General features: G+C 34.4%; 2 protein-coding genes across 2 annotated transcripts; one reads left to right on the top strand and one right to left on the bottom strand.

Moving 5' to 3' along the window:
• The first annotated feature begins 734 nt into the window (after positions 1-734).
• On the top strand, positions 735-18,201 carry LOC149899515 (UDP-glycosyltransferase UGT5-like). The gene is made up of 9 exons (XM_090113653.1): positions 735-919; positions 2,207-2,353; positions 2,717-2,804; positions 2,987-3,182; positions 15,994-16,191; positions 16,467-16,686; positions 16,818-17,037; positions 17,305-17,524; positions 17,787-18,201. The coding sequence occupies exons 2-9, from the start codon at positions 2,210-2,212 to the stop codon at positions 18,061-18,063; spliced, it is 1,563 nt and encodes a 520-aa protein (XP_089969779.1). The 5' UTR covers positions 735-919; positions 2,207-2,209; the 3' UTR covers positions 18,064-18,201.
• A 3,427-nt stretch (positions 18,202-21,628) lies between these two features.
• LOC149899514 (UDP-glucosyltransferase 2-like) lies at positions 21,629-27,120 on the bottom strand. Its single transcript, XM_090113586.1, has 9 exons — positions 27,004-27,120; positions 26,136-26,282; positions 25,026-25,113; positions 23,862-24,057; positions 23,432-23,629; positions 23,094-23,313; positions 22,695-22,914; positions 22,312-22,531; positions 21,629-21,968 (listed from the first exon to the last, which is right to left on the bottom strand). Exons 2-9 carry the CDS (start codon positions 26,277-26,279, stop codon positions 21,695-21,697), a joined length of 1,560 nt encoding a protein of 519 aa, XP_089969712.1. The 5' UTR covers positions 26,280-26,282; positions 27,004-27,120; the 3' UTR covers positions 21,629-21,694.
• Positions 27,121-27,682: the final 562 nt, after the last annotated feature.

Genomic DNA, 27,682 nt, shown 5'->3' with positions numbered 1-27,682 from the left:
TCCAACGGCCAGATAGCGCGCTATTCGACTGTTAGGCGTTTGAGTTGACAACTGACGCGTCAAATTTGAGATATTTTCGTATGTCATAACATAGAGCGTAGAATTATTAACAATTAAACCTCTTTCTATATAATTATTATCAATTAAAATCATATTGAAATTGATGTTTTTGATAGTACTGATGACCATGCCATTGAAAATTTGCCGAACGCTGCCTTTAAGTATGTCGTTTCCATCGTAAAATATATAAATTGAAACACAAATTTAACCAAACTCTTTACTCGAATCAAAACAACAATCAACAATCATAGAAGACAAGTGCACTCCTGACGTGAGTCATAATGACGGTTGTTGACAAATTGCAAGATTTGACTCTATCCCGCTCTAACCTGACTAATTTAATATGTTTGTTTCGCCACTCCGAGAGCAGTGCTGCCAATATGGAAATATTTGGTCAGATAGTTATTCATCAAATAAATCACGATTGAAAAATAGGCGAGTCGTAATGAGTTAGATAAATAATTGAATAAATCTATTCGAGGGGTAGTTATTAGACTGTTTATCTCGCGATTGAAAAATCGGCCCTTAAGCGTACTTTTTTAATATTTTAATAATTTTATTTTTAAAACCATAACATTATTTATTTGTAAATACTAATACAGGTTTCCGTCTGACCGATAAAAGCGGCCAATTTAAAAACCTTCTGAGATTTGACCTTCAATCACTTTGGAGGCCATTTTTTAAGGTCCTCCGTAGTTTAACCGAAAATATGAACGTGCATACACGTCTTACCATAACGTTATATAAACAAATTATATAATGTCTTTAGTATATAGGTGTTAATTATTAATACAACGTCAAAATATTACGTCTTATCTTAATTTGATACGAGTTTATCTTAATTTTTCCTGTTGAACTGGTAAGCATTGTGTAAACATTTAATTTTGTAAAATTTGTAGTATAAAAGTGATAAAATGTATGACTGTATGTCGTGTATCGTAATGGATTGATATTTTGAAATAGGTAATTAAATAATATATTCCCGCCCGCGGTTTCGTCCGCGTGGTCAAAGGTGATGGGAATGAGATGGTGCATCGTTAAAAAGTCGTCTATATCATCTTCTAACCTTCCTCTAAACTCAAAAGTGCTAATTTTAAAACGCTCCGTTGCGACGTAAAAGACAAACATACAAGACAATTTAACGTTTATAGTATAAATATGTTAAAGTTAAAACAGTAAATATAATCTTATTTTTAAATATATAAACAATTTCCGATTTCGTTATACTTAAACTAATTCTAACATGTGATTTGTTGTGTATTTTTTGAGTGAATACCAATGAATTTCGATATTCCTAACCGACTTCAAAAAAAGGAGGAGGTTCTCAATTCGGCCGGTATATTTTTTGTAATATCATCCCACCTGCAAACAGTCAAAACATTTTAAAAATTACACAAATACCAATTTTGTGTTTGATCAACTATGTATTATAATAGATTAGATTAAGATTTTTAATACTTATAAAAATAATAATATATCGATAATATATCAAACTTCTTAATTAATATCATACCTAGCTGATATGACTCATATGTCCGGCTTACTTATTTGCAATATTTTATTGTACAAACTAAAACAAAAACAATAAATCAACAGTATTACAAAAAAATGGGTGGTTTTATGAAACCACGGTAAAAGTGAAACTTAGGCACAAAATTATCGTATTTGTACGATAGTAATTATCGTACGGTTCCGACTTCCGAACACTGCTTTATACCTACTCGGCAGCCGACCGTCACGCGACATGCGCTACACAGACCAAAAAGTTTGAGACGATGTAATAAAAGTTTCACTTTAAAAGGCATCGTTTGTATAAACGGCCTTATTACTAAGCAGCAATCTTTACCAGGCAACCAAATAGGAAATGAAATGTTCATAGTATCCTGCAAAAAATACAGACCTTTCTGATACCCATTCCTTACTGAAAAATATTGTATTGTAAATACGTATACCCGATATAGGTAGTAGGTTCCCGACCGCGGCTACGTAGATTAGTGCGACTTAACCTTAACAAATTATTAACACAAAAAAAAAACAAATAAGAAATAGAAGAAAACAAACCAATAAAAAAACAATTTGATAATATTGTAAACCACAGTAAACCATCCATTAATCTCTGATTAATATTCGTTCTATCTACTTTCAGAAAATGCTTCGTTATCTCTTCCTGCTGGCGGCTCTGCTGGCGCTCAGCGATACATACAAAATCCTGGTAGTGTTCCCGTTTCCTGCAAGGAGTCACTCCATACTTGGTGACGGAGTAGTTGATGCTCTAGCTAAGATTAATCATGAGGTAACTAGTATTTGATAAATACTGAACACACCTAATTTCGTATTTCAGGTGAATTGTGCAAAATAAATTTTAAATGATCAAGCTAGATTAGGTTACAAGTTACAACCATGTTACAACAGTTGCATACACAGTAATAGACTACGTGATCGTTTAAAAAATGCATCGTAATCAAACTATGTGTGATTTTTTTAAACTTTAGGAAATAGAAATGGATCTGACATAGGAGTTTATACTTAAAGTGAAACTCGGAAACTTAGGTATTGTATAAAACATAACCCTGATTATTTTAGGAATAGAAATAGTACCTATATATTATGTTCTAGAGATCTTCATATATACTGCATATTTAATGTTCTCTTTCAGGTTACACATATAACTTCATTCCCTCGGAAGAAAAACGTGTCCAACATTAGAGAAATAGATGTCAGCGAAAACTTAAAATTATTACCAGGTAATTTTCAGATATTTACAATATTCCATACCCACGAACTTTCATGTGAAGTTCGTTGCATTATTATTATAGAATAATCTATTCTAAATCAACATTATTTTTCTTAAATGTTACATTTTTTTCGATTTAGTATTATGACTGCGAAATAAATATATTTATTCTTAATTCTTATATATATTCAGATACCATGCGAATGATCGTGGACTCTTTATTAAACAACACCTCGCCTGATATAGACTTATCAGAATTTGTTGCCACTACAGCCAAAATATTGACTCAAACTTTGGAGAACAAAGCATTGCAAAGCCTTGTTAACGATCCAAAAGTACAATTTGACGTTGTTATTGTGGAATGGTTTTTCAACGAGGCTTTATCTGGGTAAGAAGTTATTACGACTACAATACTTTTTATTTTATTTTATACTGTATCAATATTAAATCCTACTCAATCTATGTCATTGGTCAGTCTTAGTGGTAAATTCAACTTTCCCATCTAGAATCGCTTGTAAAAAAAGACGTGTGGCACTCGGGGACTGCCGCGGTAAAGCTATTGCATGCTGTAGATACGCGTTCACTGTCGTATACGCAGGGGATGGGATTGGCTCGTTACGTCGCCAGTAATTAGGGTAAACACACGTCCGCTCACGCCGAGGGCTGCTGCGTGACTGTGCTCCCCACTACCCGCGAACCCGAGACATCCGGGGATATAGTACCTATACTTTACTCAAACACTACATCAAAAAATACACATCCCTTCCTTATTCTATTTTTTTCTTTTATTAAAATATAATCGTTTACAACATACATTATAGACATACATTATAGAAAGCTATCAGACCGATTTAGTTAGGTATTTCATTAGCGGTATTCCTCGCCCTCGTTTACATCACCGCTGCCTCCACCTGCATCCCGAACCTTCTGGACCCCCTCCATTCCATTCTCCCTCTGTTCTTACTAAGTTACATTACTTCTATGCTTTTGGCTAGCATCCACGCCTCCGACAAGTACGTATCCACCCTCTAATCGTTCTACACCGTTTCGAGCTGGTTCAAAGTCCGCTGTCAGTCTGTTACGCTTTTCCGTCTCCCCCACATACTATACTTTATCACTTGTTATTGACCCCAAAATCTCCTCCTTCTATCTGTATGTTATTTTCTATTGTTTTTCAACCCCTTCTTCTAACATCGGAATTGTCAAAGTCCCGTTCGTCATACAACCGAGAGGAAACTCCATCTTTATTTTTTGTCTTCCAGAGAACGCCCCTGTCCTCCAAAAGAACCCCATTTCATCGTTCGTTCCTCGGAGCCCGCTTGCACATTCAACCTTCCAGCTTGGTTCCGCAGCTTTCCTACAACCTCTCGAATATCTCTCCTTCCTCCTGTTTTACTTGTTGAAACATATACCTTTCGATAAATAAAAACACAAATTCAACACCCACTCACTCAACAAGACCTCTTCCAGAAGCTCCCTTGAACCGTCGCAACATAACCTCACGCTTTACCACCAATTCGGAAAGCATCATCCATGAATGGAACCGGCAAGAAACCCTTTAGCTATTCCTCTAACATACTGACAATATTACATTTAATTTAACATATAACATAATGATGATACCAAAGAACAATCCCGCGGATCCCACGCGACAAGCCTCCATGGCTTTTCATTCTCCATAATACATATTATATTCCTTAATGCTGCAATAGGCTCACTGAACTAATACGTTTTATATTTAAGTTTTAAAATTACCAATACTAAACTCTTTAATTCTATCAGGAGTTCTATTGTAAAAGAGTACAATATCTTGACCTATTAGATAGCCGGAAAATAGCATGTCAATTTTATTTTGTTCCTTATGTGATAACAATGTCCATCTCCTTATGTGATAACAATGTCAATCTCCTTCTCTTGTGTATTATTGCAGTATTATTGCGTACGTTTAAAACGTTATTAAAATTTAATTATATACTGTGAAGTTACAGTAAGGATGCCAGTATCTCTTAGTGAGTCCCGCGCACGCAATTTATATAAATGCGTATGGACCATTTGTGCAATATAAAAACAGTTTCAATATCTGCTGCCAAGCCCCATAGTAACCATATGTCATGAAAGTAGTTAATAATCCAATCTAGTCGTATCTTTATACGTGAAATGATGCCTCATGTTCCGAACTGTACGCAGCTGAGCTGGTCCTAGCAGCGGCAGTGCTAACATAGACTCCCTATTGTAGCTCGTCTTATTTTCCTATAGCTGTGGCAAATAACTACACCGACTCCTTCAGAATCAGTTACATATATTTCAGGTAGACTGTAAATAGCCTCCTGTAACTCAGATCCACCTAACAATAACAAAGTGGCCCTATTTTTTTTTTTCGGTGCCTTTCGCGCATCCAAGAAAATCCAAGAACACCTTTTCCATCTTTTCCAACAAAAAGCAAGTGTTGCATTGTCAACTTCTAGGTCGAGTATACCAGGAGGGAAAGTAAGTTAGTCATTCTTTAGTCCAATAGGGACAACCTAAAATCAGGTTTGATTTTATGTGATAACACCGGTACGAATTTATGTATTTATTTATTATTTATATAAGGCACAGTTACAGGATATAATCCACAAACATTTACATCAACTTACTAAATTAATCAGTATTAAGATTACAACCCAATTAAAACTGCACACAACATTTAAATCATTACAATAACATAAAAAAGTGAATACAGTAACTATATACCATCATTAATTATTAAGTCAAATGTTTTATCAATATATCACACAAAAAGTACTCATTAAAATTACAAGAAATGTTGTGTGGTTTTATGAAACCACGGTAAAAGTGAAACTTGCTTTATACCTACTCGGTAGCCGACCGTCACGCGACATGCGCTACACAGACCAAAAAGTTTGAGACGATGTAATAAAAGTTTCACTTTAAAAATGGTCTGTATGCTTTACATTAATATAATGAAGGCTCATACTGCCTACTGCTAACAAACAACATACTATATTATACGTATAGTTTACATTTTAAAATGAGGCCTATACAGCCATCGCAAATTTAAGACGAATGGTTTACAAATTTACGAAGGCCCGTCCTGCCCACACTACTTTTACATAAGGTTTGGAGGGCCCGTACAGTCTACATAACCAATTACGCAGGATTTACAATTTATGAAGGCTCATACAGCCTATATATACAATTACGTACAATTTACCATTTATGAAGGCTATATAACAAATAACGCACGATTTACAATTTATGAAGGCTCGTACAGCCTATGTCACCAATCACGCACGATTTACATTTAATGAAGGCTCGTACAGCCTATACAACCAATCACGCACGATTTTCATTTAATGAAGGCTCGTACAGCCTATGTCACCAATCACGCACGATTTACATATAATGAAGGCTCGTACAGCCTATACAACCAATCACGCACGATTTTCATTTAATGAAGGCTCGTACAGCCTATACAACCAATCACGCACGATTTTCATTTAATGAAGGCTCGTACAGCCTATACAACCAATCACGCACGATTTACATTTAATGAAGGCTCGTACAGCCTATCCAATCACGCACGATTTTCATTTAATGAAGGCTCGTACAGCCTATACAACCAATCACGCACGATTTACATTTAATGAAGGCTCGTACAGCCTATACAACCATCACGCACGATTTTCATTTAATGAAGGCTCGTACAGCTTATACAACCAGTCACGCACGATTTACATTTAATGAAGGCTCGTACAGCCTATACAACCAATCACGCACGATTTTCATTTAATGAAGGCTCGTACAGCCTATACAACCAATCACGCACGATTTACATTTAATGAAGGCTCGTACAGCCTATCCAATCACGCACGATTTTCATTTAATGAAGGCTCGTACAGCCTATACTATAAATAAATAATAAAATAAATATCATAGGACATCATTACACAAATCGACCTAGTCCCACAGCAAGCTCAATCAAGGCCCGCGTCGTGGGCACTAGGCAACGACAAATACAATATTTAATAAATACACATATAGACAACACCCAGACCCAAGAACAAATAATTGAGTTCATCACACAAATACCTGCCCCGACCGGGGATCGAACCCGGGACCGTCGGCCCAGTAGGCAGCTACTTCACCACTGCGCCAACCGCGTCGTATACTTCTTGCATAAACCAATAATTTTATTCATTATTATTATTTTAAATTTGATTTGCACCCCGTGTGCAGTCTCGTCTAACTTGAAGATAGGATAGGTTACATTTCAGTTTATAGTCGCAAATATATATATATATATATATTTTAATTATTTGACAGTCAGTTCTCTGTGTATCTATTACTTCTAATTGATCCTTACATAATATGGCGGTATCTATTGACTGGATTGAGTAAGTATTCAATAGATGGCGCTATTTAATAATTAGAAGACTACGCGTTTGACCGTTCATATTCATAATTAAGACAAGACAACGTCTGTCGGGTCAGCCAGTATGTATATATTTATCGAATATAAAAATAATATTTACAATTGCATGATTAATATTAAGCGAAATACGTAGATCAAGCGTAGATCAAGCGTAGATCAATTATAAAGTTATATCTTTCGTTTGGATACTACTTACATATTATTTTATTCCATTTAGTAGGTACTCAATTCGCTATTAGACTAGAGTAGATAATTTTTGAAACAAAAAAAAATCGCAGTCGGATGAAACCCATTAGAAAAGGAGGGGAATATGATAAAAATGTAAGGAAAAATAAATTACGGTCAATCCGAGTTCGGGAAGCGGGAGGGGGGAGCTTTTAAGAGAAAAAAATGGTTTCTCTCGATTTCCGACAAAACTACAAGTCCTATAGAAAAAAGTTCAATGGCAAAGTTGTAGGTAATTAAAAGTTCTACAACTTTTGTATTCAATTTTTTCACATAACCTAAAAATTTAGGTGAAAAATTCAAAAAACCAAGTTTTTGGTCTTTTATTTCTATCTACTTCAAAATTTATTTTTTTTCTACGAAATTTGGTGGAAACTTACTTTATTATGTCCCAAATACACTGTAATTTATTTGATTGAAAATATTTATTTTTTCGCCTTATTTTGAATTAATACCAAAAAAACAACCTAATTTTCAATCGAAAAGTCACCCGTCAAAATATCAGCTTTTTTCAAAAACTTGGGGTGCCTTTTATTCATTGAAATCTCTACTTTCATATGGTGTAAAAAAAATAAACACCACCATAGTAAATGTTCTCAGGAAATGCATACAAACAGTCTGAAAATTAGCTTTTACTAAATCAGGCACACTTCTCGAACTACCTGAAATGTTTTTATCGACATCATTTTGCTTTTGAATATGCTGTAAAATATTAAACTAAGAACAGATAATTATTTTTCTTTTGAAATATTACCGAAAAGCCCATACAAGAGAAGATATAGAGTTCAAGAATTGTGCCTGTTTTAGTAAAAGCTAATTTTCAGACTGTTTGTATGCATTTCCTGAGAACATTTACTATGGTGGTGTTTATTTTTTTTACACCATATGAAAGTAGAGATTTCAATGAATAAAAGGCACCCCAAGTTTTTGAAAAAAGCTGATATTTTGACGGGTGACTTTTCGATTGAAAATTAGGTTGTTTTTTTGGTATTAATTCAAAATAAGGCGAAAAAATAAATATTTTCAATCAAATAAATTACAGTGTATTTGGGACATAATAAAGTAAGTTTCCACCAAATTTCGTAGAAAAAAAATAAATTTTGAAGTAGATAGAAATAAAAGACCAAAAACTTGGTTTTTTGAATTTTTCACCTAAATTTTTAGGTTATGTGAAAAAATTGTGAATAAAAAAGTTGTAGAACTTTTAATTACCTACAACTTTGCCATTGAACTTTTTTCTATAGGACTTGTAGTTTTGTCGGAAATCGAGAGAAACCATTTTTTTCTCTTAAAAGCTCCCCCCTCCCGCTTCCCGAACTCGGATTGACCGTAATTTATTTTTCCTTACATTTTTATCATATTCCCCTCCTTCTCTAATGGGTTTCATCCGACTGCGATTTTTTTTATCTTTTCATTATTTTCAAAGGCTTCTACCCCAGTCTATATAAGATACTACAGTTAATATATTTGTATCCAGTAAGTATAAGTTGTAGTACCTACATAAAACTTCCGACTAAATACTCTAAATAGTTTTATGGCCATACAAATGTGTACCTACAGCGGGTACTGTGCAGTGTGCACGCGTAAAGAGTGTAATAATAATAAATAATAAAAATACTTTATTGTACACACAGATGAAGTTGACAGAAATACAATAAAAACAGCAAAAGAGGTTAAGGTACAGTAGGCGCCGTATATTATACGAATTAAGTATATTTGAACAACTAATACGTAGAAGAGGAATTAGTTATGTCTTCATTTACTTTTTACGACAACATTTAGTATAAACAAATATATCTCTGTCTCTATCTCTGCTAGAAAAACACACTGTCATATACGTATTATTTATTAGTAAATTATTGCATTCGTACAGTCACGTGGTCTCCTCAGAAAATCAGTGCAGCAATACCCTTCAATTAATGGTTGCTGCTTCGCGGTAATCCTTTTTGCCGCTATTGCTATCTCTTCTTTTTAATTTTATTAGATTATTAAGAATTGCATTTTTTCTTTATGGTGGCAAATAAAGTCTTCTATTTCGAAACAAATCATCATGTCATATTTATTAATTGTTCTGATACCGACTATTATAAATCATTATTATTTATAATAAGTACTGTAACTACTTATTATAAATAATAATATAAATGTACATATTATTTACTATTATTAAACAGAGTGCAGCAATAACATAATTAAATCATAATATTTAATACAATCTACAAAATTTATGATCCAAAATCATTGGCCGCTTTGTTTGGCTTATTTAACCTCATGTTGGTAATTATAATAACTTTGGCAGACAGTGCACGTACTTAGCACCGCGTAGCTTTAATGTCACGCTCTGCTCATGTCACACAGATTGACTAACGTGCCTCGCTAAGCAAAGCCTAAATACTCGCAAACCATTAACTTAAGAAACTATTGCATTATCACCGATCCCTGATAAGTAGGTATGCAGATACTGAACCAAATCTGCCCGTTCATAACGGGTTAAAATCTAGTCTGAAGGACTGACTTAATACAAGTAGATGAAGCTATTAATAGCATGTTATAAAGAGAAATCATTTAGCAGAATATCATCGTTTGTATCATGAGTATATAAGTAAGAATTATCATAATACAATCAGAGGCGGCTCGTGACAAAATTTTATGGGTGTTCACTTGAAATAAAACACTGAAAATACATGGTGTAAAGCAGTACAATTTATCAAAAAAATTACTTGAAAATGCATACGTGATACGTCTTTCTTTTTGGTGTGCAAAAATATCTATAACTTAAAGCGACAAGACCGATAGACGCCAATTGCAGTTCATTCAACAAATGGTACCGAGATTGTGAATGTTTTTTCATCTTGATTGAAAGATGAGCTAAGTCGTCAACGCCCGTTTCAGTCCAAGCACTCTCACCTCCGCCGGCCGCGCCCGCTTTAAATAAAAGACACGGAAAACAAAATAGTTTGTTGCTTTCATCACAACCACACAACCACGGTGTTTTCACATATTGTTCAGATTTAAACACACGCGTATATGTTTTCGTTTTTGTCGTACATTTTTGCGTAAGATCAAGTTCAGGCCGTGGCGGTCCCTTAGCTTTACATTCAAGCCGAATTTGTAACGTTTTCAGGGCCGGATTTAGGGGAGGGCAAACGGGGCGAAGGCCCGAGGCCTCCACAAGCAGGGGGCCCCCACAATAGAAACTTCGGAAAAAAAAATCTTTCAAATTCCAACTAGTAAAACTAGTAAACATCTTTTCCTTTGATATTTTTTTTCACTTTTACCTTTACCTACAGCCTACAGTACATGATTATTTGATTATATTAATCTTAAATATTAACAGAAATCATTGATCTATATTTGTTCACTCTAATCAGGCAATCAGTGAAATATCAAAATCTCAAATGGCCCTGATAAGCACTTCCAATTTACTACCCATTATAAGGGAGTACCCCAATGGCTCAATGGCTCAGTGGGGAGGTATTTGCCCGCAACCTCGGAGGTTGGGTATTCGATTCCGTGAAAATTTGCACGCTGCAGCAGAGGCATTGGTGAAAGTGTATACGGATGATTTAGAGCCTAGTCTTGGTAATGAGTTGGTTCAATTTGTGTCTTTGATTGATTCATACAAAAAGGACTATGGAAAAAATCAATCGCCGGAACTATTTTACTACAAAATTCTCGAAGATCGAAAGGAGAATGGCGAAACTGGGCCTAACTGTTACAGAAATCATAATATATTTAAAATTCATTATGTTAATTTTAACCCATTGACCACCGTAAGGCCCGATCGGGGCGCGACACAATAGATTTTCTATTGTGTCTGTGATTCCGAGGACTGATGGATTAATAATTATTTGTAAAATATTGACTTCTGATTCTATGGGAAAACAAATCTTTGAAAAAAAAATAATTCGTTCACTACCGGTCTTATCAAGCAGAGATATCAGTGTTGTCAGAAGTAAAATAGTCAAATATATAGATTAATATATCGAAATCACGAATGAATGTTTATTAATTTTCATTTTTAGTTTTATTAAATTCAAATGCTATAAAAATCAAAAGCAAAACTTAACTTTTTTTAACACACATCTTAATTTATTTAGGTCATTCTATAAAATAAAAACATATTTTACTTAATCAATAATAACTATAACCTTTTTATTTAGGTAGCTGGCCATTAATAAATGTCAAATTATTAATCATAATTGTGTCAGTGATGAGTGATTTGCATAGAGTATAGTAATATATATTGGAAATAGAGAGCCGTCTTAGTTCTTTTTTATGCCGACCTCTAATGTCAAGTCAATCACTGGTGCCATCTGTTAATGCCATCCAAAAATAATGTATCTATATAGATAACAGTTGCTACTGTTTAAATATCTAGCTGAACCTTTACACCAGTAGCAAAGATTAAGCTAGATATTTAACAGTAGATACTACAAAGTAAAGAGGTTTCGTATATTAAACAACATACGAAACCTCTCTATTTGTAGTATTTACTGTTAAATATCTAGCATAACCATTGCTACTGGTGTAAAGGTTCAGCTAGATATTAAAACAGTAGCCGTTCTTAGCAAGAAATAATTTTAGGTGATGAAAAAAAACAAGTTCGATATTTTATTTATTACATTAATTATTAAATTTATTATGCTTCACATAATATGTGCTGCCAGTTTGATTTCATCCTCACCATCATATTTGATTTTGCCTGATAATATCCTATTGATTGTACGGCACCAACTATATATTAGCTACCGTGTTATTAAAATATTTTTTTAATTGATCTTCATGATAATTACAAGTAAACGGGTATTTTACCATTATATCAGCAAGCATGTAAATTTTATCCTGCTATTATTGCGTTTTGAGAGATGGAACCTGAAACAACAGCATGCCATTATTTACAGTAATGTTGAATAACAAATAAAATTATGTCAAGTTATAATATGATAAATGGTCAATTATATCCAAATTTATATCAAACTATCTGAGCCCGTGACTTCGTTCGCATGGAATTCGAAAAAAGGGCGACAAACTCATTATTTGCGGTTGGTACAGTAGCTGTTTCTAGGAGTTGAACCGCAAAATTAAGTTTGTTTTGCATTGTTCATAGAGGTAGCTTTCACAATGTGAAAATAAAAGTAGTCTTAGAAGTGTACCTGTAACTGTTTCAGTTGAAGCTTCTGGAAGTGGCAGTGTCACCTGTGGTAATGAATGATCTAAATCAGGAGCAGGCACAGTGACCACTTGTGTTGAAGATAAATCACCTGCAACAGTGAAAAATTTAAATTATATATGTGGTTACATCAGGATGGGTACCTTAACATTATCCACTATGCAACTATGATATGTAGGGTAAAACAGCCAGTGAAATTACTAGCATGTGATACTGAAGAACTTATACCTCAAGGTGGTCACCACTTACCATCCACCAAGGGCAATAAAAAAAACTACTACCTACTTACAAAATAACCATGGGGAATAAACTTGCCTTACACAAAACTCGACACATAGTTGCAGTAGCAGATGTGGAGCAAATTAAAGGGAGTTATTAAGGCAGCTTTCACTTACCGTGAAGATGTAGTGTAGGAATGACCATATAATTTAATCGATTATTCCGATTCTTATCACAATCACGGAAATGAATATCACAGATAGAGACCTTCTTCTTATAATATTCATAGTCTGATGGTGTTTCCAATTTGCCACCAACAATATGAACCCAGGCCTTGAAACGCTCAGGATTTCTTTCCATATGTGGAAATTGGTGATGGTGGAATATTAAAATAAAGAAAATTATAAAAACTGCTAAAAAATCTAAACTAAAAACTAAACTGAACTGTTAAATTCACATAAAAATAAAATCATGATAAAATTATTTTGTATAATATAAAAAAAAAACAAAATTCAAACGTCAGACGTCATATTCCTGAATTCTTTTCGGCATTTTAATCAAATTTGTCATACTGCCATCTGCAGGATACTTGAGTAAATATAAATTGCTTAGTAATTTCGGATGGTGTCGTTAGAGAGTGCTATTTTCAATTCAGTGGATGATTTGACAGCTTGTTTTAAGTGTCCCCCCACTGGTGATTTGTTATGTTTGTTGTTTGACTTTTGAGTGAAGTTTTAGTAACGTTATATTCAAAATTGCCTCAATCGTCTATTTTTACTCTAAAGATATTATGTATTTGAATTGATTAGTCTTATTATGAAAGCGAATCCTGATTCATCCATTTATAAAGATATAAGAAATGTACCTAACTAGTGATTGTTGATGTTTTGGTAAGTTAAAATGTGTGTTGAATAATATGTGTTGGATCCAATATTTGTATTACCTGACTGTTCTACTGTTACACTATTATTAACTAGACAATGTAGATAGAAAATAAACTTACCTGGACCTAGAAAAAGGCAATGCAATTCATTTAATTCGAGCAAACTAACTTTTATTTTTGTTACTTTACACCCCAATATCTCTGCTATCTATCTATCTATCTATGGGAGTTTGCCATTCTCCAAACAGAGCTACATTCCCAAACCTCGAAATTGCATTGAGAATGTATTTGGTCTTGATGGTATCAAATTGCACTGGAGAGCGCTCATTTTCAAAAATGAAAATTATAAAAAATAGGCTTCGAACCACGATGGGACAAAACCGTCTATCAAAGCTTTCTCTCCTGAGCATTGAAAGCGATTTACTCCGAGAACTGGATTTCAGCGAAATCATCAACGATTTTTCGGCAAAAAAAGCTCGAAAGGTTCCGTTCGTTATCACTAAAATTTAGTTCAGATAATTCATGTTTCCGATTATATTTATATGCGTTTGTTAAATAGTAAGAGAATCTAGTTACTTGGTTTCACAATAAATTATTTATTGAAAAACTCGACTGAGAAAAATTGTTCATTTTATTTGGAAAATAATTTGGGCCTCCACTCCTTTGTTGCCCCGAGGCCTCTGGACCTCTAAATCCGGCCCTGAACGTTTTATCACACTTTTTAATGAACGCCACATTATAATTATTGTACACAAGTAATACTGATAACTACAGGCTATTTCAACACGTGTTTTATAATTTTAATTAGAAAATTGCATGAATCGCGCGCGTGCATTGAAGTTGACTCGAGTGTTTGTTTATATTATAGAAGTGGTAACTGGCAACCTCGCGCGCAATCGCTGTCCTGCCTGGCGGTAAAAACGAACCGGCAACGTTTGCGGGTGCGGCGCTCCGAATTTTGCTACTTTTCCATAGAAAATCTTTTGTTTCACGCGCAGGGCTCTGGCAAAACCCTCTCTTTCACTCCTTTTGGATTTCGTATTAGGAAATGTACTAAATCTTTTTTCATTGGAGCGCAATCGTGAGCGCTCCGCTTCGCGCGTTACATAATACAGTAGGTATTATACAGGTGTATGGGATGATGGAATGATGGATATATTCATTGGTATTAACAGTAGTTTTAAAGATTACGATTGATTTTAAATAGTAATAATTAATGGTAATAATTAAATTAAGGACTATGATTTTATTATAATTATTTATGGGAGTTCACTGCACCAGCGCTCCTTAGGGCGAGCCGCCTCTGAATACAATACTTTTGTACACGCTAGGTGTTTTCCTAACTAATAATATCAGTTTTACAATAATTATGTACTCAAATACATTAAAACGCAAATATTTCGTCGGACGCTTATATAACTTTTATGAAAATTATAACGTTAGACGTCAAGCGTCTGAGTACCTACACCCAGCGCTGGCGCTTGGTAGTCTGTTTAGCACTTAGTTTAGCAGTATAGTTACTGCGCAGTACAACCATAGAAAATATACTGGTACAACGCGTTTGACATATTATTAGCGCGGCGTCAGGTTAGTGTTACGTTTTAGTTTAGTGCCTTGACGTCGCGTACGTACGCATCCTATGTGTCAAACTCAAAGCCTAAATCATGATTGTCGCTAACGACTTGGACAAAAGAAAAACGTAACGTAATTAACATTAGTAATCTACCTCCCTTATTTTTATTTTTTTAATTATTTAAAATTATAGATCTGACCTTTATCCTCGTCGCCAAATGTAGATACGCGTTCACTGTCGTATACGCAGGGGATGGGATTGGCTCGTTACGTCGCCAGTAATTAGGGTAAACACACGTCCGCTCACGCCGAGGGCTGCTGCGTGACTGTGCTCCCCACTACCCGCGAACCCGAGACATCCGGGGATATAGTACCTATACTTTACTCAAACACTACACATGCTATGCCTCCGTGCCCGCCGGAGTGGGGAGCGTGAGGTTTTTTCTTTACGGAATTTCTGGATTCGGTCCCCGCGCTCAAGGCCCGCGATAGAAGCTATGCAATAGCTTAAAAAATTTCACGAAGATCCAATCCAACAGTAATTTTGGCTAGACTTCCTTCAGAAGCGCCTTTGAATCGTAAAATGCAAAATATATTTTTTACTAACGATTCGGAAAATATTTAGTTCCTATACAGAACAAACCAGCAAATACTGTGTGTGTGTACTTTTAATGCAATGATTTATGTTTCAGATTATCAGCAGTATTCAACTGTCCCTATATCTGGGTGTCCTCCGTGGATCCCCACTGGAGAGTGCTAGCTCTGGTAGATGAAATGCCGAACCCTGCGTTCACTCCTGACATGATGTCCACTTATGTCCCACCATTCACTTTCTTGCAACGTGCAAAAGAATTGGCTATGCAAGCAATAGGACTGGGAGCTCAATATTTGTAAGTATATTTCAATATTACTTGTTAATCTTAAATTACACTTTCTTAAATTATTTATTAATGTAACTACCGGGCAAGAAGGTGATCGGTTACTTAATCTAGCGTCTTACTATATGACAAGAAATATCTTCGGATCTAAGAATAAACGTAACGCAACAACTTGCATTACATTGATTAGGCTTTTACAGTAGCATTTTAGCTATGATTCAGACTGTATTGTTCTCTTCAACAACATTTTATACCATTAATATTGATTAGTCCACACTTCTTTGCAGCATACTCAATAACTTGCAGCGTAATACTTACCAGAATTCCCTGGCTCCACTCATTGAGAAGCGTGGTCATAAAGTTCCTCCGCTGGAAGCAGTTCTTTACAATGCTTCTCTGTTGCTGAGTAACTCCCACCCGTCTATGGGAAGAGCTTTGAGCTTACCCCAAAATGTTAAGGCCGTTGGTGGCTATCACATAGGCCGTAGTGTGAAACCCTTGCCTGATGTGAGTGTAAATGCAATATTACTACTATTTACTAAATACCTATTACTTTTATATGGCAAATAGGCAATGGTACATATATTATATTTGTGTGTACGTCTTATCTATTTCATACTCCTCCTCAACATTTATAGGACCTGAAGAAATTACTCGATAATTCCAAGAATGGCCTAATTTACTTCAGTTTAGGCAGCAATGTCAAAAGTGCATATTTACCAGACAAAGTGAAACGTGGTCTATTGAAAATGTTCGGTGCTCTGAAACAGACTGTATTGTGGAAGTTTGAAGAAGATATGCCTGATATTCCTTCTAATGTTCACATAATGAAATGGGCTCCACAACCGAGTATTTTAGGTAACTTGTGATGTTCTCGCCAAATAGATTGTCAAATATAAACCTACACTCTGTTAAAACATACTCTTTTCGTAACCTGTGATGATCAGAGATCTTTTTTGTTATACTTCTTTAGTTATTTTATAATAACATTAAATTAGTCAAGAACAATCCTTAACTATTGAAATGAAGAGCTCTAACTTTTAATTTTCTATGCTATCCCACAAATAGAAATTTATTTCACCAACGACTTGTTCTCGTTGATGAAAATCTTTCTAATAATTTCAGCTCATCCAAATTGCATCATCTTTATCACCCACGGTGGTCTACTTTCAACAACCGAAGCTGTCCATTTCGGAAAACCTATTATTGCTATTCCGATATTTGGAGATCAGTACACGAATACTAAGCGAGCAATTGAAAATGGTTATGCCCTACAAGTTACGCTAACAATGAAGCTTGCAGATGATCTTAAAGCTGCTCTTGAAGAAATGCTATCAATCCCAATGTAAGTATACTCTCTTTCATATAAAATGACTAGGCGAATCGGAAGTAAGCAAGAAAAGTAAAGAAGTAGATTTGAATATATAAGCTTTTTTACGCAGGTTCACTAAAATAAAATTGGTATTTTAATGTGAACATACGTTACTAATCAACCATCATTTTATCGTTATGTTTCCTCATTCTTGAGTAATAAAGCGTAAATATCACGACATATTATTTTATATATTTAAATATCATTTCCTAAACAGAATTTGTTTTAATTTCAGGTACAGCATAAAAGCTAAAGAACTATCAGTGATATACCACGATAGACCAGTGACTCCCGACAAGGAGCTGGTGCACTGGGTGGAACACGTGGTGAAGACCCGTGGGGCTCCCCACTTGAGGTCACCAGCATTGCACGTACCCTGGTACCAGAAGCTTTATTTGGACCTGGCTGCTGTATTACTATCCATACTTGCGATTATTATAATTGGTATTAAGAAGGTGATATCTAATTTTAGAAAGGATAAGAATAAGACGAATAAAAAGAAGAATCAATAGAAATATGAATTGTATAGTTTTTTTATGAGTGCACTAGCTTTCTGTCCGCTGCTTCGCTCGTGTACCCAAAAGAAATTCCCATGGAATGAGATATTTAACCAAGGCATAAAGTAGCTATGATTGTCACTCTCTAGCCTCCTATCTTTGGACACGATCACATTTATAATAATGTTGAAAGTGGATGATTATGTAAAAAATGTGTTTTTCGACATTCAGCTGAGTATGGCCAAATAGACAACAAGCAAGTAATTGTTTCGAGGGAATTTAAGGCAGGATTTCGGCAGTTAATAGCATATTCATCATAAAATGTGAATACATATTTGTATAATTTTTTTATTAAGCTATTGCATAGCTTCTATCGCGGACCTTGAGCGCGGGGCCCTAACCAAGAAATTCCGTAACGAAAAAACCTCACGCTCCTCACTCCGACAGGCACGGAGGTGTGACTTGAAGGTATAGCATGCAAGATCTTTACCGCGGCAGTCCCCGAGTGCCACACGTCTTTTTTATTTATTATATACTAGCAATGCCCTGCGGTTTCACCCGCATAGATAGCGATATCGTTACAGTGAAAAGTCTACTATAGCTCGGACTATAGGTTTAATTTTTAATCACATGAAAATCACCTTTACCCCGTCCCGCACTACGGCCTTTTTTTTTTTTTTTTAGTGGGGAAATCTTTCATAGATACCCACGGCCTCCGGGGGAGGGGCCGTGGGTTATGTCGGATTCCTACCGACCAAAACGCCACTGTGTTCCGTCAAGACGCATATTGGTAAAATTCCTCCGTGACCCCCGCACTACGGCCTGCTCGAACAGTATACCTACTATTTTCTGTAGATTGACACTTTTAAAAATTCGTTATATCTTTTGAATGGAATATCCAATTCTTTTCATTTAAAAAGTATTTTGCTGGTATTGAAACAGTCTATAATAAAACATCATTTAATGGGATAAGGATTAATATATGTGTATGGATAACATGGTTTGATTACTGTCGGCACTTCTATTTACTTTGAAAACGTAAAAAAGTTGTTGTAGTAACATAACTACTGAAGATGGACATATGGTATCGCGGACTTTCTTGTAGATATTGATCCATTCTATAATACCGTAGAACATTTTTTTCTTCTATCTTCAATAGATTCCGCAGCGCACGCGATGACAGAAGTTTTATTGAGGATTTTTTTACACCTTGGGTTACATTATTGCATTTTTGGTAAGGATCTCTAATTTTTTTGAAAATGCAATATAGCCTATGTTGCTCAGTAAAGATGCAGCTTTCTAATGGTGAAAGAATTTTTGAAATCGGTCCAGTAGTTTTTGCGTGAAAACCATACATACATACATACTTACATACTTACAAACTTTTCCTCTTTATAATATTAGTATAGATGTATAGTCACGAAAAAAAAAGACGGGTTGCACTCTGGGAGTGCCGGCAGAAGTGAAAAATTGATTATTAACGTTGAGCATGTTTGATATCCATCCGCGAGTTTAAGATTTTATACCCATTACAGAAAAAGTGCTCAACGCCGCTAAAGAAGTTTTCACTTCAAAATAATTATTTACGTTTTTGCTAAGCGTTTTTGTATGTAAGGGATTCAATTTGTTTATGAAATGTTTCTATTAGATACAAATAAACATTGTATTTAACCAATGATGCTTTTTATTCTTGTAAACCCGAAACCCGTTCGTTCAGCGCGATTTTATCATTAGAAGAACCATATAAATATTTAAGAAGATTATTATTTGGTATTTGAAATAATAACTGCAGCCTTAACTGATATGTGGGAATTATTAGTGAAATGTGAATTTATTTGCCACCAATAATAATTACCTATATACCAATAATAATACTAGCATTCCGCCGGCGGCTTCGCCCGCGTTTTCAAAGAAATCCCGCATAGTTCCCGTTCCCGTGAGATTTCCGGGATAAAACCTACCCTTTGTGTTAATCCAAGTTACCCTCTATATGTGTGCTAAATTTCATTGTAATCGGTTTAGTAGTATTTGCGTGAAAGAGTAACAAACACACATATAAACATCCTCACAAACTTTCGCATTTACAATATAAGTAGGATACACTAGATTAGTATTATTAGTCGATTCACATTATTTTATATCATTCATATACTATTTATTACTATCTGACTAGCATTTATTGAACCAAACATAATCTTATCTGATAAAAAACTACGGATACAATGGCACGTAGCTATTACTTATAACTAGATTAAACTAAATTGTACCTATAATCTTCTTATATATAAAAATGAATCGCAAAATGTGTTGGTAAGCGCATAACTCAAGAACGTCTGAACCGATTTCGATAATTCTTTTTTTATTATATTCCTTGAAGTACGAGGATGGTTCTTATGTAGAGAAAACGTAAATACCTATGTACCACGGGCGAAGCCGGGGCGGACCGCTAGTCTTATACAGGGTGTCCCACTGTTGGTATACTAAGCTCAAAGGAGGTTATAGTTTTGCATACGCTGAGTACGTAAAAAATACTTATAAAATTCCTGACGCATTTTTTTTTTCAAATAGATGAATTCTTAAAACTCTATGTGTATACCCATAACAAGTAACCCGCCCAACTTTGCCACCAGCATGTGAGCTATCGTTTTTAGATGATGTTTTCATAGACAAAATGCTCACATTAGAGAAGCGGTATATGCCGGCTGCGCGAAGCTAGAGAAGAAAACATGGATTTTCAGGTAAAATTTAGCACAAAATTTTTGACGTAATTTTGTTGTTTGAGTATTTTTTACGTGATCAGTGTATTCAAAACTACAAGTCCCTTCGCGCTTAGTATACCAATAGTGGGACACCCTGTATAATATAAAAATGAATCGCAAAATGTGTTGGTAAGCGCATAACTCGAGAACGGCTGAACCGATTTCGATAATTCTTTTTTTATTATATTCCTTGAAGTACGAGGATGGTTTTTATGTAGAGAAAACGTAAATATGTACCACGGGCGAAGCCGGGGCGGACCGCTAGTAAATAATATTAGCTCCAACTAATAGCTACTACTACTTAATATTATGAAGCTGAAACTGTCCGATTTGAAAAATTATTTGGGTGTTAGAGATATAGCCCATTTATTAGGCTACCATTACGCTAAGACCAACAGGAGCGGAGCCACGCGGGTAAAACCGTGAAGCGCAGCTAGTATATTATAAATGCGAAAGTAACTCTGTCTGTCCGTGTGTTTATACTAATTAAACCACTAAGCCGATTTTAATAATTCTTCGAACAAAGATCTTTTGAGACTTGACATAGACCTTGAAAGAGTTTTAAACCTGGAACGGAATTATGCATGTCTTTCTTGAAACTTAAGTAAAATATAAGAAGCTTGATAAAGTAAAAAAATGCGATAGTTTTTTTTCTTAAGCTTTCGATGGAAGATTTATTATTCATAATCTTTAAATGAACAAAAATATGTGTTATAGGTACATATTTTGACTGTACTTATTCCTAGTCATTCGTAGTAGTATTGTATTAACAATATAATAATACATATATTAAGAGTAGGAATGGTTAATTAAAAACAGTCTAAAAATAAATCATTTTATTTACAATAGCTTATAATACATCATTACCAGTCTTATTACCTGCTTTATCACTGTGTTTTACTCTTTGATTTAGTTCTATTTTTCCTAATGAGTGATATAATCTTTTTAACAGCGTATATAATAGCATAAATCACGATAGCTATAACAGCAAGGAGATCCAGGTATAGTTTCTGGTACCACGGTACTAAAAGTGCTGGTGACCTCAAGTGGGATGCACCACCGGTCAACACCACGTGTTCTACCCAATGGACAACCTCCTTGTCAGGAGTCACTGGTCTGTGATGGTATACAGTAGAAAGCTCCTTGGCTTTTAAGCCATATCTGGAAACATACACCGAAATAAATATCGAAAGCAGAGTAGAGATAGATACACGACTCAAAGTAAATATAGACCACAATTCTAAGTATATTTTAGCATGGCGTGCGTGCAAAACTAGCTGCAGTCAGATTATACCAGTAAATTTTATTTTTAAAGCTTTTCGATTATGATATTTCATATGCAGGATGTGTCTCTGTCTCGAATAATAAAAACAAAATCATTACAGTAAATTTTTCCAGAAAAATGGATGGATGGAAAAATGGATGCAATTATGAGATGGTTAAGATAATAATATATAATATGTTTTCGTATTTTAATCTTAGTAGTACACTTGGACAGACTCACCTAGGATTACTGAGCATCTCCTGGATAGCAACTTTAATGACATCAGCCACATGATATGTCATATCTACGTATATACCGAAACCTTTTTGCACTGCTCTCTTAGCATTAGTGAACTGATCAGCGAATACAGGTACTGCGATGATGGGTTTTCCAAAGTGGATAGCTTCAGTTGTTGACAGTAAACCTCCGTGAGACAAAAATATGACACAGTTTGGATGAGCTGAAAGTTAAAGGTTAAATATATCCAAATCATCACGAAAAGGAAAAATGGATGTCATCAAATCATGAAAAGTTGTACTTTTACAAGATTATTATAAAATTAATTTTTCTTAATCCTTTTAGAAAAAGGAACCAATAACCTCCAAAGGAACCAAGAACCTTACCTAGTATGCTGTGTTGTGGTGCCCATTGGACAATATGAACATTGGAAGGAGCGCCTGGGAGCTCTTCTTCAAACTTCCATAAAACTGTCTGCTTTAAGCCACCAAACATTTTCAAAAGACTCTGTTTCATTTGCTCCGGTAAAAATCTACTCTTTATGTTGCTGCCCAAACTGAAGTAAATTAAGCCGTTCTTTGAATTGTCTAGTAGTTTCTTCAAATCCTATAAATAGTGAGAAATGTAAAACGACTTAGAATGCATATGAACGTGAATTAAATGCATTACTTTTTTGAAGAAATCTTTGCTGTTAATGCAATAATATAATTGAAAGAAAGAAAGAATAATATTTTTAAATAAAGAGTAATTGTTAAAGCATTTTATTAGAAATTATCATTATTTACCTCTGGCAAAGGCTTGACTTCATGACCAATGTGATACCCGCCAACTGGTATAAAGTTTTGAGGTAGCCTTATAGCCTTTCCGACTGAAACGTGGGAATTACTCAGTACTAAAGAAGCATTGTATAATATATCCAGTGCTGGGGGAACTGGGAGACCACGCTTCTGAATAACCGGTACGAAGATTTCGTCGTAGTCTTTTTGTTGAGTTGGATGAAGGAGGCTGCAAAAATGTTCAATGTGCTCAACGTCAATAAAATGTGCTCCTTTTCTTATTCTGTCTTTGAAACATATAGCAATACCACTTATTTATCTTTCAAAAATATAAACTTAAAACTCACAAGTATTGTAGACCTAGTCCAAAGATTTGCAATCCCAGCTCCTTGGCTCGCTGCATGAAGGTAAAGGGAGGTAGAATATCGGATAATACATCTGGAGTGTAAGCAGCATTTGCAAGATCGTCAACTAAAGCTAAAATCCTCCAGTGAGGGTCAACAGAGGAAACCCAGATGAAAGGACAGTTGAATACTGCTGATAGACTGAAAAAAATTAACAAATACAACTGTCATTATAATTTTGACCTGGATTTATTTTGGGGACTAAAGCATTTCATTTTAGGTCTTCATAATCTCTACTATTAGTAACAACATTAATGAATTCATAGAAATAGATACACACTGTAATTTTTAGTTGTAGTCTTAAATTGATCCAATATCTGACTCCCTAAAATCTGTTTTAGAGAAAGTACAAAGGCCAATTGATCAATCTTACCCAGCATACATTTCGTAAAACAACCATTCTATGAGAACAACATCAAATTGCTCATTGGGATCATTTATAAGCTTTTTGACCCTTTCATTTTCCATAGTATGTACGAATAATTGCGACATTGTTGTAACAATATTCGACACATCCACATTTGACTTAGTATTGTTCAGGAGATGCTCCAAGTGATCGCGCGTACTGTCTGTGAGGGAAAAGTATTAAAATACATTGTTAAAATATTAGCAGGATTGACGTGTTTAAATTTATTTCAAACTCAAACTCAAACATTTATTTATTCAATTAGACTTCTTTTAGAAGCACTTTCGAATCGTCATTACACAATATTTGCATTACACATTAACATTTACTATTTTGTAATTTATTTAATTCAACATGGGCCATACTGTGGAAGTCGTGGGATAGATACCATAGAATGTTTGTGTTTGTGAGTAGTCGGTTTAATTATACTACATATTAACCATATTTTCATTGCAATTGTAGTCTGCATGTCTTTTTGAGAATTTTCTCAAATGATTTTTTTCTGAATATAAAAGATTTTTGCACGCCTCATAAGCGAAGCGTTGAGGTGGGTACTACTGTCGCTTCGCGCAAAACATCTGATTTTTCAAACTTAAAATGTCTTTATGTATCATACATTGCACTTGTAAGATAATACATACACACACATATTAAGAAAAAACACTATTTTTAACGTTCATGATATTTTTGATGTCATTTTTGTTATTTAAACTAGTTAAAAAACAGTTTAAAAAAGTTCTGTCTTGGACGTCCGTGTGTCTGTATGTGCGGATCCTTTTTCTTGTTAACACGATAGCGACCGAAATACTTTACTAATCGAGTCTTTTTTTTTCTCTTACGCTTGAGTATGCTCAGGAATAGAACCCTTTCATTTTTCAGGGTCTGATTCGATGTGGTTTAATTGTTATTAAATAAACAAAAATAATAATTAATAAATATTTATTAAAAAAAAAATTATGAGGCGTGCACTTTTGGATTTTCCAAATTATTTTACTACCTATACTAGATATTAAAAGAAGAATAATAATTAAAATTATGAATCAAAATTTCATAAAATTACTCTTGCACAACAATTGTTAAAGCTTCAATACATAAATGAAAAATAAAAATGAATTTAAAGTATCACTGTACCTGGGAATAAAACTTCATTGGCGCTAACATCTATTTCTCTTACATTAGGTGCAGTTTTGGCTTTTGGAAAAGCAGTAATATAGGTAATCTGAAATAAATAGTTTTGCTATAGATTACGACTACTATTTTGACTTTAAATAACTAATGTAATAAAAAATTGACTCTTTTATTTTGTACTTTCTTAGCATGACACCACTCGGGAAAATGCATACATCTGATTCACTGATCGATTTTCTTTGGGAACAAGTAAGTAATCAGTCATCATTATCTTCTGTGTCCTACCAGACCGAGACATTTTTTTTCTTCGTGAATCGAACCCAGGACCCCTCGGTTCTACGCTCACGCTTCAACCACTGTTCCAAGGAGGCGGTTAACTTTATTAACATAGTAGGTAAGGTACAAGTAAATATTATGAAGTTCGTTGCATTGTGCACTGAGACCCTTTGCGGTTATAGATTCTATTACTCATGATTGCAACATATTTTAATCTTACATCATGCAGACCCATTTACATAATGTATTTTAATGTCTTTTTATCTGCATTTATATTTACAAACGAAGGATACAGACACTAAGCTACAGTAAAAAAACATGACGTTTGAAAATTCCAATCATATGTTTTACGTAAACAACAACAATAATTAATTAATTTGATAAGTTATATTATCTTAGGTATATTACACTGTAAAAAGGATAATCTATTTAATTATCAATTATTTTTTTGAAGTGAAACTTCTTTATCGGGGTTGGAAAAAAATTTAGTGTAACATTTTTTCGTTACGCGTGACATTTTTCCATTACGCGCCATCTTTTTAGTATCCCTACCACGCGTGACTCGACGTATTTATGTAAAGTTTGAAAAATAAAGATGTTTCACTTCTTACGTGAGTACACGCACATTTTTTTTTATTAAAACGCCAAACATATCAATTATATTACTCAATACACTATAAAATAAATAAATATTGTTAAAAAAAACCCTTATTTTTTAAATTTTAGTATCGTCATGTGTACAAAGTTTGAATTAAATCTGTCCTTGTGTGTCTAAGGCGTCGGCCACACACAAACATAGGTGAAACTTATAGATAAAACCGTGTTAAAAAGTTATACCTGATGTCCAGCCTTAGCCAGAGCGTCCACCACACCATCCCCCAAGATGGAATGACTCCTGGATGGAAAAGGATACACCACCAAGATTTTGTAGCCTTCAGTGACCGCCACTAATGTGGTTATTAGTAAAAGTAGAAGATGCATGTCCTGTAGAGTTCAATAATCATATAGATACTACAATTTACTTAGTTAAAAAAACGAGCGTGTATGCCGAGCACACGTGTCAGAAGTGAAACTTCTTTGGTGAGATTCAAAGATACCAAAATCGTCACCTTACTCCATGACATGACGGTATTGCCATGACATGAACTTGAAATTTTACTCTCAACGCGCTTAATGAAGTTTCACTTCAAAAAATTAAAAAAAAAATCGGTAACTACTCATGTTTTATACCATTAAAGTATTGTGACCGTTTCTTGATAAGTATACAAAGTTTGAATCAAATCTGTCCGTATAAAGGGACTCAAAATCTAAAAAAAAACTGGCCAAATGTGGATGACCAAATCGTGAAACGTTGACGATTTAACGATCTGGCCAAACTAAATTGGCCATTTCATGAAATGAGCAACTCTACGATATGGCCACGACATAGACATATCTAGTAATCGGTAAGTACGGGAAAATCCAGCAAAAAACTCTGTACAATAACTCTGTGTAATAACTGTACCTTCTTATAATAAAGTGGAATAATAAAATATGATTTATAATATGTAGTTATTTATTTATTTATTTATAAAAAATATCTCAAACTTTACATTATCAATAATCAATTAAAATAATTATTTATAAAAGTAATCAGTCTGAAGATTGCATTTTATGATAGACTATCGAACAGCAGAACAACAATTTAATTCTCAACTCTACTTACAAATTTGCTCCACGCCGAAATAATAGAATTATTATTTTTCTAGTTTACAAAGTTTTAATATCACAAATCACAATGTTATTTACTCTACGCCGATATCAACACTAACTTTGTGAACATACAAATAATCTAAACACTTCATAATGTATTTATTAATCAAATAAAGATTGTTATTGTTGATTCATATCTGTCTAGACGCGTGCGCACACCGTCATTTATAACACTATAGTGTACTAGCATTCCGCCCGCGGCTTCGCCCGCGTTATCAAAGAAAAACCCGCAAAGTTCCCGTTCCCGTGGAATTTCCGGGATAAAACCTATCCTATGTGTTTATCCAAGTTACTATCTATATGTGTGCTAAATTTAATTGTATTCGGTCCAGTAGTATTTGCGTGAAAGTAACAAACATGCATACACATACATCCATCCTCACAACACACTTACACACATACACTTTCGCGTGTATCATATTAGTAGGATTTTATCACCAAACTATCTGTGTATTACCCACTGCACAGTGCTCCGCTCCTGTCGGTCTTAGCGTGATGATATATTATAGACTATAGCCTTCCTCTATAATATAATAAATGGGCTATCTAGCGCTGAAATAATTTAGAAAATTGGACTGGTAATTCCCTGATATTAGCGCGTTCAAACAAAAATCAGAATATAATTTAATAAT

Source organism: Colias eurytheme, chromosome 20, assembly GCF_061535395.1.
Source record: "Colias eurytheme isolate Ceu_HAF_F1 chromosome 20, ilColEury1 Martin Lab GWU primary, whole genome shotgun sequence".
In the NCBI taxonomy this organism is placed as follows: domain Eukaryota; kingdom Metazoa; phylum Arthropoda; class Insecta; order Lepidoptera; family Pieridae; genus Colias; species Colias eurytheme.
The sequence above is the reverse complement of the archived record's forward strand: the minus strand, read 5'-3'. Positions and strand labels throughout refer to the sequence as shown.

What these genes read in the sequence shown, in the direction of transcription:
- LOC149899514 (XM_090113586.1), bottom strand. Translation starts at nt 26,279, where the DNA reads ATGCATCTTCTACTTTTACTAATAACCACATTAGTGGCGGTCACTGAA. An exon ending in CAATGAAGTTTTATTCCCAG is followed by an intron (nt 24,058 to 25,025) that starts GTACAGTGATAC and finishes TTTCCCTCACAG; the next exon opens with ACAGTACGCGCGATCACTTG. An exon ending in TTTTACGAAATGTATGCTGG is followed by an intron (nt 23,630 to 23,861) that starts GTAAGATTGATC and finishes AATTTTTTTCAG; the next exon opens with TCTATCAGCAGTATTCAACT.
- LOC149899515 (XM_090113653.1), top strand. Translation starts at nt 2,210, where the DNA reads ATGCTTCGTTATCTCTTCCTGCTGGCGGCTCTGCTGGCGCTCAGCGAT. An exon ending in TTCAACGAGGCTTTATCTGG is followed by an intron (nt 3,183 to 15,993) that starts GTAAGAAGTTAT and finishes TTTATGTTTCAG; the next exon opens with ATTATCAGCAGTATTCAACT. An exon ending in GTGTGAAACCCTTGCCTGAT is followed by an intron (nt 16,687 to 16,817) that starts GTGAGTGTAAAT and finishes CAACATTTATAG; the next exon opens with GACCTGAAGAAATTACTCGA.